The 16,199-nt window shown below is 37.2% G+C and overlaps 1 protein-coding gene across 1 annotated transcript in view; it reads right to left on the bottom strand.

Annotated features, from left to right (window-relative positions):
• The window catches only part of LOC117413631 (copine-9-like), a 122,264-nt gene that overhangs the window by 43,529 nt on the left and 62,536 nt on the right, over positions 1–16,199 (bottom strand). The window contains exons 8-10 of the mRNA XM_059000226.1: positions 14,233–14,296; positions 2,319–2,422; positions 1,281–1,385 (exon numbers count right to left, since the gene is read on the bottom strand). Coding sequence (XP_058856209.1) covers positions 1,281–1,385; positions 2,319–2,422; positions 14,233–14,296 — 273 coding nt within the window. The remainder of the gene's footprint in view (positions 1–1,280; positions 1,386–2,318; positions 2,423–14,232; positions 14,297–16,199) is intronic.

Here is a 16,199-nt window from a genome sequence, read left to right as displayed (position 1 = left end):
TTGGGCCTGCTTTTCTTCAGCAGGGACAGGGAAGATGGTTAAAATTGATGGGAAGATGGATGGAGCCAAATACAGGACCATTCTGGAAGAAAACCTGATGGAGTCTGCAAAAGACCTGAGACTGGGACGGAGATTTGTCTTCCAACAAGACAATGATCCAAAACATAAAGCAAAATCTACAATGGAATGGTTCACAAATAAACATATCCAGGTGTTAGAATGGCCAAGTCAAAGTCCAGACCTGAATCCAATCGAGAATCTGTGGAAAGAACTGAAAACTGCTGTTCACAAATGCTCTCCATCCAACCTCACTGAGCTCGAGCTGTTTTGCAAGGAGGAATGGGCAAAAATTTCAGTCTCTCGATGTGCAAAACTGATAGAGACATACCCCAAGCGACTTACAGCTGTAATCACAGCAAAAGGTGGCGCTACAAAGTATTAACTTAAGGGGGCTGAATAATTTTGCACGCCCAATTTTTCAGTTTTTTATTTGTTAAAAAAGTTTGAAATATCCAATAAATTTCGTTCCACTTCATGATTGTGTCCCACTTGTTGTTGATTCTTCACAAAAAATTACAGTTTCATATCTTTATGTTTGAAGCCTGAAATGTGGCAAAAGGTCGCAAAGTTCAAGGGGGCCGAATACTTTCGCAAGGCACTGTATATATATATCAGTTAAGATCAAAGATATGCAGTTTGTCCCATAAACTAAACACCAGGTCACCATGTCAAGCTTCAGGTGTGATGCTACAGTTGTAAACTGCAGGCAAGCTTTGAGTTGTCCAGAAATGGTATTTATTAAGACAGCTGTGAGCCAAGAAAAAGTCTTACTGGCACCCATCCAGTGCAGAATAACACCAGGGCACCATGGCAAGTAAATACCACTGTATACCACACATGGGGATGCTGCAGGTCACTGCTAATGCATCACATGCAACACCATGACAGGCCTGTAAGATGTCATCTCACAGGACCTAGTAGGATCCACTTTTCTGCCTAGAACACTTTTGATACTACATACTACATTGTCAATTTAAAAAGTGAAGCCATCCTTTAAGTAACCTTAAAAATAAAAGCAGTATGGAATGGCACATGGGTTAGTTTGCAGATCCCTATTACAACTTAATGGTTGCTATTGTTATTATTATATTCATCACAATGGGGGCCAAACATTCCAAAAGTTCTCAAATGAGAAATTCAGTGTGAGCAAAGATGAATACAGTAATGAAATAATGTATCCATACATGCTGGGAATGCTGACAATGCCAGTGTATTCTGACCTGTCGTAGTCTCCGTTGCACAGCGCCCGCACAGGGATGGTAAACGGCTGCCACGTAGGGTTCAGAGTGTTCTTAACAACCTCCGTTTTATGGCAGATTGTGAACCTGCAACAGGAAATTCAGCTTAGGATCACATTGGTTTGTTCGACTTCTAATATTTGTCCTGTTAGGGATGGACAATTATTTTTAGTTAATGATTATCGTCTAAAAAATAACCATGATAATTAATTGTAAAGTTCTTCCTAGTTCTCTCTCAGATACACCTGTTTTTTTTAAAGCTTTTTAAAGGGGAGACCGAATTAAAGTAATTATACAGTATATTGATGAACTAAATTTCATGGGACTTATTGAACATCACCCCCTTTATGGATGAATCTGAGGCAGCTAAGTTCAGGAAGAGAGAGTAAAACCATCTGAGTAGAAGTGGTGCTAATCCTTTTCAGCTTTATATGTCAGAAACAATATATTATTATTGATAATTTATAATTTAGACACAAAGCAATGATAATATGGCTAAAATCATTTAGGGTTCCAACATTAATATTTGCTTTTTTACATTTAAAGAAAAAGTAGCATTATTATTGTTATTTATTTATTTATTTAGCAGATGTCTTTATCCAAGACGACTTGCAGAGACTAGGGTGTGTGAACTATGCATCAGCAGCAGAGTCACTTACAATTACATCTCACCCGAAAGACAGAGCACAAGGAGGTTAAGTGACTTGCTCAGGGTCACACAATGAGTCAGTAGCTGAGATAGGATTTGAACTGGGGACCTCCTGGTTACAAGCCCTTTTCTTTAACCACTGGACCACACAGCCTCATACAAATGCCATTTAATTACATTTTTAAATGTCTGCAATAGTTATGGGTGATCATTACTGATGGAGCCAAAGACAGTCTGGGCTTCTCTAAATTTTCTGAACTAGTATTCAAATGACAACTGGAAAAGGCTCCAAGACAGATGTGTTTAAACAAAGTGGCCACTCTCCCTTGTTAATCTCTGTTGGCAAACACAAGTAACCAATCCTGACTTACGTTCCATCTTCATTGCTGCGATAAAAGACAAGAAATGGGTCAGACTTCCCAAAGAAGTCTTTTTTATCTAGCTTGTTGGCACACATCTGCATGGTGGCGATATCCTGAAAAAACAAACAAACAATACAAAATAAATATCAAAAGCAAGTCCAAACATGTTCCTGTGTTTACAATGTGCCAACAATATCTGAGAGCCCTGCTGGGTTAGACATGAGGATTGTATGATTCACCAGCATCAATATTTACAGAGGCATTGGAGAGGGAATGACATGATCTTAATATAAATATGCATATATTTTGATAAGCCTCATTTCAATCAATCATCAAGCATCCTGTATTGAGATCATAAACTCACAGAAGATGTATGCAATACCAGCAGTTGAAACTAGTATCTTAACAATTCTGCCCATGTATCCTAACCAATGCCCTTTGCTGTAGTTATCCTTTAACTACATGCATTACCAGTACCCTTTTGACAATTCCTTATTGCTGTGCTGTTCATGCTTGAATTTCTTATACATTTGCTTCATCACAAAAAGTGCAAAACCATGTCCCTCTCCACCATATTGTTCCACACTCCCTTGCTTTCATTTCTGGATAATCCCTTTCTCATTTTACTTTCACTAATGTCATTTTACTGTCTCACAAAGTGCCAATGACGAGGTCTTGCTATCATATTCTAAGAGTGTGTCAACTACAAAATCTTGTGAAATGTCGCAGCATGTTGTTAAACAGAGGTTGGCTGAACTGCAATGACTCACTTGAGGGTTCATTTTCTGTGGTATACATCAGGAAACATTGATGCAGGCATAACCCTTAAATGAACTGCACAAAACACATTTTAGGAATCACCTTTCTTAAAAAATAATATTTGTATTTATAAGATATTAAGAGTTGACGGCGCTGTTTCTGAAACTGGCAACACCCGCAGTCATAAATTCTCCAGCTTCTTAATGTTTCTGATTTCCTGTCTGAAAGCTGGTTAAAAACTGCCTTATCTTTGACTATATGAATAATTTAATGTTAAGTGGTGGAAACATCCTTAAACAAAGATGTTCACAGAACAATGTAAAGTTGCCATTTTTACTGAGGCACAGCAGGAGACGGCAGTGCTCTTTTAAGACTGGCAGTGAAAACGTTAACATACTGCATGCTGTGTCATCCTGCTTAGGCTAAGAGAATGACACACAGTTAAGTATTCTGTTGAGTATATTGGGGACTTCTAGTACATCACAGCCCACTGACAGACATTAGCGATACGAGTACATCATGTAGCTAAAGGTGAAAATGTAAATGTGTTATGCTTTACCTTTCAGTTTAATGAAATTTGTACTTGCCACATATTGCCACGTGTTGGCATATGCCCTGCTTGAATATATTCCAGACTGCCGTAGTATAGTTTCAGACCTCAATACACTAGGTCATCATTGTTTTTTCATCTCTGGGAAACTGGCTCATTAAAACAAAAGGCCTACATTGGGAATCCATTATAATACCACTGTATTACCTCAAAGCCAACCGAAAAGAACCATTAGCAGATCACAGCAATGTCAACACAATGGATTTGGATCAAATACTGCACAGTGTTCCTTAAGCGATAGCTGAGAGTCTGGTACTGCAATGGAACACCAAACGATTCTACCTTACGATAAAGTTACTATTGTTGTACCTTTCTACCAATGACTGGGACCATTGTAGCAATCCTTGAGCTGCCACTACCACTGGTTCAACAGAACCCAAAGAACTGAAGATCATGGCCATCTGCTTTTCATCATCTACTATAACTACCACTTTAGACAATGGAGGTGTGTGATTAAATAGGGCTGTTCATGGCAATTGCAGGGTATTTCATGGCTGTCCTTGTAACGATTCCACCTCAGCCTCTGTACACCAGGGGTTGTTCTTAAATAACTCATTCCTCTTGAAATAGATCCCAACTGAGTCTGACTTTTTCCCTTGTTTCCCTCTGTACACGACTGTTTGACTCAACTGCAGCTAAATGAAAAATAGATATCCTCGCTGGTAAAGCTGAAACACCATTAGAGAACTTTGGAGGTTTGACATCAGCTGCGTTTTTTCAGTTTTTACATGATCATAGCCAGCTACAACCCGCAATTAAAAGCAGGACAAGTTCAGTGGCCAGAATTAATGCATATTTTCATTTGCTGCTCTTTCCAGCACATAAATTATTATTCAGTTTGAGTTTGCATGAAGTCTTCAATTGTAAACTTGGGTTTAGCTGAAGACTGGGACTGAGCCTGAATCCAAATGTATATTTAATAGAGCAGACTTCAGTAACCCCCCCCCAAAAAAAATCTAATAATCAATGCAGGAAAGTCGTAAGTACCTGCTATAGCCGGAGATCTAAGAAGACAGAAACAGGCGGTGTACAGTATTTTTCTCTGTTATGTTTGTCACATGGTGTTTTCACAAGCTGAGTGGAAAGGGGGCTTAAATCGAAAGGATAAGACTACTGGTAATTTCACACACCTCTAAAATATAATGAAACAAAAATGATACCAGCTTCTGCCTGTTCTGTTAGGATTCTGAAAGATTTCTTGAATATACCAAGACTGATGTCTATTGCATTGTAAGTGTTAGGTAGTTTCAAACAGAAGAGAAACTCAGTGTAATGAATGAATGATCTAACTATAAAAGGTAGCATGTAAAGCCACAAAAAAGAAATACTAAATCAAATGGAGACAACCATTGAGCTTAAAGTCTTTTATGTGGTACTGTTTCTAAAATCTACATATTTTCCAGTAAATTAAGTAAAAAATATTTTCTGTTCTGTGAACTTAACAGGTGTTTTGAGCCAAACACCTTTGTTTTCTTTGACTTTGACTATGGCCTTGAAAACAATATTCTGCATCTCAGAGAGCTACAAATACAAGTACAGTACACAAATACAAATAAGAAATCTATAACCTTGAATTTAGGTGCTAGATGGAATTAGAATACTGGGGCCGATCCATCTTAACTTATTTGTCTCTGTGTTCAAACACATGGCTTCCTTTGATAAAAGACCGACAGCTAGTTCAGCTCAAGATATTTCTACAGTATGTGCTCCCATTCCACCATTCAATAGAAGCACTGTTGCAAGGTTGAATGGACTTTCTGCTTTCAACCAGAGCCATTGGCTTGGAAATATTTGTGTTTATTTTGGTGAAAAAAGCGGCATAATGGAAGCAGTGGAATGGCAAAAAACATGACATTGGAAAAGTATTGTCCGCTCCAAGGACTCCACTCCTTGACCTAAGGTTTTAAACTGTTGCTCAATAGAAATATCTTATTTAACTGGGTTTAAACAGTGCTCCTTATTCCCACACTAACACTAGCTGCGGGAGTGCACAGGATGCTGTGAATTTCAATGTAAGTTTGAATGTGCCAAAACAGTTTAATAAAAATGTTGCTTTATTTAAAGTGCCTGTTACTTGTAGTTTTTTCGGACCATCTTTAAACTTCAAGATGTCGATTAAGTTAATAGCAGTAATTTTGCAGTAGGCATTCGGGCTGTTTTTGCAATTCAGCATTTCAGAATTGTATGCTGGATACACTGCTATCCTTAGAAAATGTGCTTTTTCTTCTGGCAAACACTCTCGAAAAAAAATGCTGCGAAATGTATGGCCCAGTTGATTTATAATCCATGATTTGTGATTAACAATTTAAAAAGAGTCAGCAATATGTTTCAAAATATAACACTGCGATACAGAAAACACGGGACACAGCAAAGGTAATGGAATTGAGCTTCTTTGAAAGTTTGCAGTGTGTTCTGTAACACTGAAGCAAGTTCAAATTAAATAACTCACGACAGTGCCAAACTAAACAACATAAATCTTGAAGACCATTTACATAATTACTCTGGCATAAAATCAACAATTGCAGTCCTAGCCCAAATACAATCTGCCATAATATCATAATGATATTATATTGCAATGATCCAGGTTCAACCTATATGCCAGGTGGTTGACAGTTAGGCAACTGATTGGTTGGCAGGAACCAGCAACCCAATTCTCCCCCAAAAATGTAACCACTGCACAAAACAGCAAGACTCCCTTGCAGAGCAGTTAGAAAGCCTCTTATATTGCATCACCTAATCTAGGCTGTAGGAGTCAGTCACATACCAACTCTCATAGTGCTTTTACCTTCACAACCCCACACGGAACAATATCCATGTCCATTTGTAAATCCATATTCTTCATCATTCTCAGTAGTTGCCACTGGTTTATCAAACAAAAAACACATGGGATCCACGAATAAGCTCAACTGTACAGCTAAGCAGAGTTCTATGATGATGGACTCTGTCTAATGATAAAGACAAGTCTGTCTCATTAACATACAAAAAAAATATTCATAACTGCTGTACCTAATTATTCATGACGGTGATGGATAATTAGTCATACAATGTTTCAGAAGTGCAAGTTGTATGCAATTAAATATGCATTATACAAATATCATTTTATTCATGACAAATTCCCATGATCTCTAACCTCTAACAATGTTAATGGAAATTAGCGTGATAGTGTATTAATGCCGTTTTATTAACGTCACCACAAATTTTCAAATTATTAAAGTGACAGTTTGTTAGAGATCATGGGAATTTGCCATGAATAAAATACATTTGTACAAAAGAGTAAAAAGCTACTCAAATCACTTTGTACTGAGCTTCCATGCCACTATAAGCTTGAAACCTGGTAACCTGGAAAGCTGTAAGGAGTCATTTTTCTTACAATGCCATTTGCTGGTTCTTTTACTTGTTGCCAAAAAGGCAGTGGTTAGTGAAAGTGAGTAGTGGTTAATTATTGGGTTGTACAGTGAGAAACACAGTCAGTCTGAGTCAACAAATCCCTCACATTCCAGCCTCTGCTGAATACTAACTATGCAGCCCTAGTAATATCTGTGCTAGCCAAGGCTTTAAAATACTCTTGCCCTTTATTGGCACTGGCAACATTATCACTAGGCCTCTTACACTTGTTCTTAAATTTTTTTGTTCTTTGTTTTGTTCTAGTTTTTCCTTAAAAGGAAAGTTTCATTGGAGCTTTTTAAGATTTATTATAAATGTACAACACATCCGTTTGCAAACGCAAATAAAATACCTGCAATGCGGGCTGGCCTTTGCTCATTCCATTGTGTGTGTTCGGACTGCTGTGCTGCAGGTCCCTGTCATGCTAGGTACCAGGGCTCTCAGGTTGAATGCAAAATAACATTGCAGTGCAGTGGAAACACAGAGTGCTCCATAAAAAGGCAGCAGTCACATTTTCATTTAGCTTCTAAAACCTGAGTGGACACTTAAACTGTGACCAAATCAATTCCGCCCAATATCCCCCGCACCCTCCACACAGATATTATATCAATATCATCATTCCATTCCAAAAGCAAATAAAATAGCTAATGCAGAATGTTAACACAGTGGTATGAGTTTTCTACTTTTGATCTGAATGTTGCATGTTCGGAGTCTGCCCCTTTGAGTTTGATTGAAGCTGTTATAAGAGTCACTGCATGGATTCATTTAAGACTCCCATTACAAAGCTATTCTAGTTCTTCCTGTGAGCTTTTACTGTAAGTTACCTGAACAAGGGTGTGATCTGATTAATCTCACACTAAAAGCTGTATAACTGCTACTGTATGTCTCAAAATGCTAATTAATAAGTCTTAAATATACAGCTGTGGCCAAAAGTTTGCATCACCCTATAGAATTAACTCATTTTGCTTCGAATGAAACCTGCTGAATAATGTTACGTTAACATATTGAATTACATATAGTTTTTCAGTTTTCCATATGCTTAATGAAAAACAGACAAAAATGAAAAATGTGACACTTTGAAATCTAACATGAAATACTGTACTACTATTATGGCTTCCAGTAGACTTTTGCGATATCATTTTGTAGTTTCTTTGATTACATGATGTAAATTATGTTCACATAGGGTTTTTTAAGTTTTTTTTTTATTATTATTAATTATGTCTCAATCTTAATATTCTCGGTGATGCAAAACTTTTGGCCATAGCTGCAGACTGCACTTTAACTTATGACTGAATCCACCCAATACGCAAACACAGTCCAGATCTTAGGAGAAGCTATATTTTCTTGTCATGTCCAGCTGAATAGTCCCCCCATTGTTTGCATTTCCCACACATTTCCTGCTTCCCAGGGTCCCTGCTAATATGACTCTGTTACACACCCCAGATAAACAATAACTTGTACGCTATATTGATCGCTGCCTGAAATAAAGCACCCTGCTGGCTCTCAGAAAAACAGCAGAGTTTAAAAATAGAAAGAGATACACACAACAGCCACCAATGCATGGCTTAGAAAATGTTACTGTAAAGAAAACAATTTAGCACAGGGTACAAAAAACAATCAATATGTTAAGTACATAGCACTTACAAAATAATGACAGACACATACATTATAGTAAACGTGTATTTGATTTTTCCAAGCTGAAAAGATTGTAGTTATAGCTTGCTAGTCTTTCCCGCAACCACACCCCCAAATACTGAGCATTCCAAGTTGTTGTAAAGAAAATAGATGGCAGAAATTTTGTATTTTTTCCCCATGAGCTGCTCCTTCAAGCTCTGTCAATAATTATTCGCTCTTTATTATTATTTATTTCTTAGCAGATGCCCTTATCCAGGGCGACTTACAATTGTTACAAGATATCACATTATACATTATTTCACATTATACAGATATCACATTATTTTTACATACAATTACCCATTTATACAGTTGGGTTTTTACTGGAACAATCTAGGTAAAGTACCTTGCTCAAGGGTACAACAGCAGTGTTTTCCACTGGGGACTGAACCCACAACCCTCCGGTCAAGAGTCCAGAGCCCTAACCACTACTGCACACTGCTGCCCTAGCATTGGAAGCAGAAGCCCTGAAATATGAACAAATGCTCTTCTATGTACAATAAAAATATCATTAAAGAATCAAATACGCCTTTACCAAAATGTGTGCATCCTTTATATTGTTTCAAATATGAGCTCTATGTAGTGATGATATGTGTGTTTTTAAACCCTGTGGCTTAAACAATGCATAGATATAGCCATTTTATGTGTATGAGAACAACATACAGGTATTTGAAGGCAATGTAGTGCTGCTATATCAGTAATGATGCTTTAGATTATCATTTTTTTTAATTGGTTCCACTTGCAAATAAGTACCTGTTAATGACTGACAAAGTACTCAATAGCCTACATATCCAAGCCAAGTTGAGAACACAGCCCAGATGTCAATACCATGAACAATGAGGTCACTCACTTTTAAACTGATTGACATTACATTTGTAAATATTGTTTTGTTTTTAAATGTGTCACCAATGGCATGGGTTATTCAAACAATTAAAACTATTATTAACTATTATGGAAGAACCAGAACAAGAACAGATGGGCTTTGCAAAGAAGCATACTGCAGGCTATCATACATCTTGTGTTCCCTACGTAGCCACATGCATTACATCAGATTAAAGATATGCTGGGAATATGATGAAAATGGTAATTGCATTAAGAGCTCTTTCACTGCTGAACATCTGCACCATATATTTGTGGTCATATGGTGTGCAAAATATGCACAAATAAAGAAACACTGCAAGCTATCAAGGAAAGAGCAAATGGAACATAGGGGATGTCTGGCTTGTAAGTAATAATTAAAATAACTGTGAGTAGATCTGTTTAGGACTGATGATGTATAGATTTTACAGATTACTTTTATTTGTGACAATTGCTTGTAAAAAGTTTATTTTATTCTTTATATAAACACTGAGCTCAGTAACATAGTTGAAGGCATGGGATGTATCAGTACAACTTGTTCCTTGTCGTGTTTTATTAGTAATACATGTTAAGGCTTGTTGTTTTTCAAACTCAGTTTTAAAATGCATATTATTGTCAGTCTGGGTGGCAGACCATTTCTTATTACCTAATGAACAATAACAGACTAGGCCCTGTTTACCTACTAGGCCTTTAAGTTACACAATATGTAGGCCGGCTCTGAGTTTGACATCCAACAGAGGACTGTTTGGGTTAGGAAATATACCTCAGTTCCACTAAAAAAATACAATGTCTGCAAAGAACAGCCTTCTTCTTTCCATTCAAATCATGTGACAATATGACCTTTCAGCCTCGCTAGCCCCACCTACTCTGCTGACATCATACATGTAAACTAGGAGGGGCTGGCAGAGTTGATAGGTCATATTGTCCCATGATGTGAATGGAATGAGGAAGACTGTTGAGTCCCATCACTCAGGATTTTCTAGAGAAGCTCAAAGCAATTCAAAACTGGGTAATTGCAGATTTACAGAAAACGATAACTCAACGTTTGAAGTTCCTTATTTAAATGAATGTAGAAATGAAGCAAAGTAACTGTTGAAAACAAATGCAATCAACAACAGCTCTAAACTCTATTTAAAATCCAAGGAAGGCAATCAGCAAGTGCAGGTATGAAGCTGAACTTCATATGGTATTGTGCTATTTATAGATGAGGGCTTACTGAATGACAACATTAGTCAGGCTGCCATCTGCGTAACCAAGGCAACAGCACACACACAGGATAAAAAGAAATAGAAAAACAAAAAAGCTTACTGTTGAGTTTTACAGTTATTATTAAGACAAAGTTATTATCACTCTTTGTGGAATAAAATACACTCTCACAATTTCCATAGGTGTTAGTTATATATGTGGCCTTTCCTTAAAGCTTCACTTTCATTTCATGGTACAAGAATAGGAAAACGAACTGGAAACACCTGACACATTATTGTCCTCTCCTCCACAGTGCTGAGTTCTTACTATGACCTCAGTATGCCAGTACGGCTGTAAAAATATCAGTGTCCTGGATGAAAGGAAAATAATCTTCCAATTGGCTTTTAAAACACTCAGGGGTAGATGTACTAAAATGGGCCAGTCGCAGCGCAAACATAACACAATTTGCATTTCCGTTGCGACAATTCGCAAAGTATACATTTTGTTGTATGTACTAAGAGAAAATATGTTAATGAAAAGAGACTAATTTAAATATTTGTTGCGTCCTCTTAGCGAGATCTCATTTTTTCAACTAAATAAATAAAGGCAGTTTAATCCCATCAGATTATATAGTAGGGACCCACCTTCACTCCCAAATAAAAAATGTGTTTCTATCAAAAAGCTTTTTATAATCCTACAGTAGCACCTCGGTAAGCAGGACATGTTTGGGCTTAAAAACATTCAATAAAATCGCACACACATACGTTTATAGTGCTAAAATAAATCATGCTGCTGCATTGTACACATTGGTGTACAATGCGAATAAAAGATTATTTTAAATTGAAACCAAACGATTTTAGCATTTTTTCTTTTTAAATTATTATTATTTTTAACTTTGCCTACATAGTAGTCTAGACAAGTTATGATTCTTACAGGAGGACAATCAATTCTCGTTAATACGAATTTCAAGGGACCAGCAACAAATTTTGCATTATACCACTAATTCGTATTATCATGAGTAGCCTATAAGCCAAATGTATACTGTCAGTTTTTATTTAAGTTAGTCAGTGGTGCAGTGCTAAATTGTGCAGAATTACAAACCACCTGCATATTAATAGAATTCTTAGTCCTATACAGATGCTTAGAATGAGCTGGATGGCTTAGCGGCACATGTGTGCAGTCTATTGTTCCCAACACATTGCGGAAACCAGAAATGTCATAGAAATTTGATTTCAAGGCTTGTAAGTATACCCTGCCTTTTGTGAAAAATAGGTACTTGGGTGTTCGCCTCAAAAATGCATTAAGCACAACTGGCAAAGCATGAGAAATAGCGGACTGGGAAATGCCAGCAACATGTGCCACAGTCCGATGAAAGGACCCAGAAGCAAGATAATGTAGGATGGACAATAGTTTGATCACTGCAGGGATAGCATGGCTTCTCTGGGTGACAGGCTCCAGGTTATCTTTTAAATCAGACAGCAGGTCAAGAATTACGTGGCTACCAAGCCTGTACTTGTGCTTAATTTGGTCTTTATTTAAATCGAAGACAGTAATGTGGGTACGAAATACCCTTTCTCTTCTTATCCTACAAATCACTCATTCTTGCTGAATACAATGTCTTCTTGTTGCAATCACAGCAGCTATGGTTAGGGGATAGTGTTTTTCATACTGTTTTATGGTTTGCTAATGTTGTTTGAATGTTTGAATCGTGCGTTCAAAAGTTCTTAACAAATTGATGCAACTGTAAGTCTTGCAATTGCCCACAGCTAGTCTCATTATAATATTTGAGAACCCTCATTTGAACTATCTCCACCCCATGTTTGTGAATTTATGCAGGAACGCCCATAATTACATATTAATCTAAGGCTGAACCACAAAGAAAAATGGCTGCCGCAAAGCATTCCCTAAAAAGTTGCTAACAGCATTGTGCTTGTTTAGTACATTTTACCCTAGACTTCCGACTTGTTTGCAACTGGTTTGTGACAGCAGCAACATAGTACATCTAGCCCTCAGTGTTTAAGTTAATTGCAACTGTTACTCAATTGTTAACGTGAGAGAGGACAGCTTTTCTTGTTTTGAAATAACTAGTCAACCTGGAGTGAGTACCATGCAAAAGAAAATTCATACCTACATTCACAGTCCTGAATGTTCAATAACGGCTTGTATAATTATAACCTCAAGCTTATGTAGGTCAGCAGTTCCTAGGTCTCTCAAGAACTTGTACTAAAGAATGTTTTTTTTTTTTTTACCAGGCTTTGTCACAATTAACTTACATACAAACTTACAAAAATCTCAACTATTACTGTTCATCTGTGATACATTTCAGTTTTAAGTAATAATATCAAAAAGTGACAAATAATATAAAAATAAATTGTATTCCTCTTTGAAAAATTACCACTGCACTTGTTTCAAAATAGGGCTGGAACCTGTGTATTGCTATTCTAATAAATGTAATACGTTAAACTACATTTTAAATACAGTTCAGTTACTGCAGCCCACTACTTTCAAAGTCATCAGTTTGCAGGGTGTAGGTGGTGTGGTGGGCTAATTCACTGGCCTTTCATGACTCCCTCTTTGGGAGGCCCGGGGCTAGTTTCACAAGCACTTCTAGCTGTTAATGTAATACCTTTTTATAGAATTAAATAGGATTTAGCAGCATACTGCTACCTACAGTAGTTGTCATTTTGGAACTGGTCCAGCTCAGGCCACAAGTGAAATGAGTTTAGAGTTTAGATTTATGCTGTTTTGTATCTTTAACAGACTGAATTAGTATAACTTAAGGGGAGTGGGCGTGATGTTAGCGTGCTGAACTTCAGAATAAGAAGTTGTTTTAATTGGGAGTTCCTGCAGTGGTATGTTCAATACAAAGCTTCCAGTATCATTTTTTAGATTAAGATACTGGTCAGTGTTATTTGTGTTGGACTGTTACAACATTTAGTGCTCTGTGTGTATTTGTTGCACCCTTAAAAAATGATAATACGTTTATTCTTTTCTTCAAGTTGCAGCTTTATTAAGTAGATTCAAGTCGTTTTTAAAAGGTCCTGGAAGTGCATTCAAACGTTTAATCTCCAAGCTGCCTGTAGAGCACTGTCCCGTTCAGCACCTTCTGAACCGCTTGCCACTCTGACCTAAGATTTTACTTCCTGTTCTTCTTAAAGGGAGAGTACTCCACTGAGCTTTTAAACTGACATATGCACTTTAAATGAAGGGATATTTTCAACACAACTTAATATTGGAAGGTTAAAAAAAACAGCTCAAGCTACATGCCAGCTCTGTGGCTGACTGTAGCCGAATCCACTGGCCTTCACTCTTCCTAAAATACGCATGCGCCAATGTGCGATTTATGCAATTGCATTCTATTATGGCTCAGTTCAATTATTCCTACATTAATCAGACACAATGCTGCAGGAAACAGCTGAAAGTACAAAGCAGAAGAAGTGTGCTGGTACTAACCCGACAGTTGCTCAGCTCTTCAGCAGAGAAGATAATGATCCCACATTTCTTTCCAGGTATCCCACTAGGGATGAAAAAGAAACAGCAAGATATTAGAGAGACAGAAACGCAGCCATTCATCATACCAGAGCCACGCTACTGCTTTATAGAGAGACCCAGGCATGATGACAAATTGAGGCCCAAGGCCAATCCTGCAAGCTGCACAGGCCATTACAAGCTGCCTGTTATACCCTGGCAGGTCGAGACCACCATTTTCACTCCTTGTTAAGGAAGATGAGAAGGTGGGATGAAGTTTAGATTTGATAGGAATCCTGACAGTGCTTTCTTTTCTCACTCCTGCATTCATTTGCATTGCAAACGAGGCTGGAAAAGTACATCGCTGCCATTCTTTTTTTTTCAAACAGCATTCCAATTTCATAAACAAAGCCTTTTTTGTAATAACCAGGTCATTTAAATAGCATTCAAACCCTATTTGAAGGATATACAAATAGTCAGAGAGAATGAAAATCATTTTAACAGTATAAGACTTCTATACTGTCACAGTTGTTTAATTCCTCTGAGAACATTTGCCATTGCTTTTGCGCTTACTTCAAAATCTTAAGTGTGAAGAGTACAGCTTATACATGACTAAACTTACTTGTAGCACATCATTTTTCTATGTAAAAAATGCATTTCTTCAGCTCACATTGGGCAGCCAATCTCAAGTCTATGGATAAAGAGCCAACCCATACAAGGAGGAGATGGAACTAGTGCTTTATAGATTACACAATAAAGAAGTAAATAAAAATACACATTGGGTATATGGGGTTGAGATTCTTGTTAAATAAACATTAAAGTACTGTCTGTCACTTTCTGAAATTTTCCTTTTCCTCCGAGAACAAATATGAATATGAGTAGATGAAATGGCTCTTCTGTACACCCCTTTTAAAGTTAACTACTGGGATCCCTCTGAAAATGTACACATTGGTCGTGTTTTATTCAATGGGATTTCAATTATGCATTGTTTAGGCAGAGCTTTCCCAATTGCAAACCAAACTGCTAATGGCAATAAATGCAACAAATCTATTACAAAATGTGTTCGGGTTCAGTCCTATCCTGCATAGGTTAATACAGTCTTCTTAAAAGGAATTTCGTGCATGTAAAAGTGCTTCACAAACAGGGCTACTGCACAGGACAGTTCTTGTCATTAAAGTTGCGGGAAGTCTATAGCCTTCTTTTAAAGATATGAAATTTCCCTGCAAGACAAATTTAATTCCACAGCTTAAAGAGTACCGAATACAGCGTTATATGTCCCCACGTGTTGCTACAACTGTTTAAATAACGTACCTGTAATTTCTCTTTTCATTGTTAACATCCTTTCAACAACTTTTTAGACTTATAACTTTAAAGTCTGTTTCAAAGCTCTTTTCAAAATGGCCACTCTAGTGCACTGGGGTTTGAGATCTGTCCTCTAAATCACTGCAGGAAGAGCGATTAAAAAAAAAAAAAACAACAACAAGTGCTGTGGCTTTTCTGCTCCGTATTACATCATGGATCATTATTGCTGTGTTTGACAATATGGTCAATAATCTGAAACTATCACTAGAGTGGACATTTTGAAAATAACTTTGAAACAGACTTTAAAGTTATACGTGTAAAACGTTATGAGGATGTTATTTAAACAGTTGTAGCAACACCTGGGGACGAAGAGCAACTGATGGCTCAAGTGATGGACTACAGTCGCAAACCTGTTTTGACAATGGTAAGGATTAGTTTAAGTCGAGCGTGTAGTGATGTATTTCCTGACAGATTTGTTCAGCCCACATGAGATACAGCAGGGATAATGAAGTATATTGGAAACTGCCTAGGGTAGTGGATAGAAGCAGAGATTTTTGATGAAAATGATCCACACGCCTTGCAACTGATACAGTAGGTAAATTCATCAAGCTAAATGTATATGCATTTCATTACCAAAAGACTTCACAAAA

This window comes from Acipenser ruthenus, chromosome 25 (genome assembly GCF_902713425.1).
Source record: "Acipenser ruthenus chromosome 25, fAciRut3.2 maternal haplotype, whole genome shotgun sequence".
In the NCBI taxonomy this organism is placed as follows: domain Eukaryota; kingdom Metazoa; phylum Chordata; class Actinopteri; order Acipenseriformes; family Acipenseridae; genus Acipenser; species Acipenser ruthenus.
This window is presented reverse-complemented; position numbering and strand designations above follow the sequence as displayed.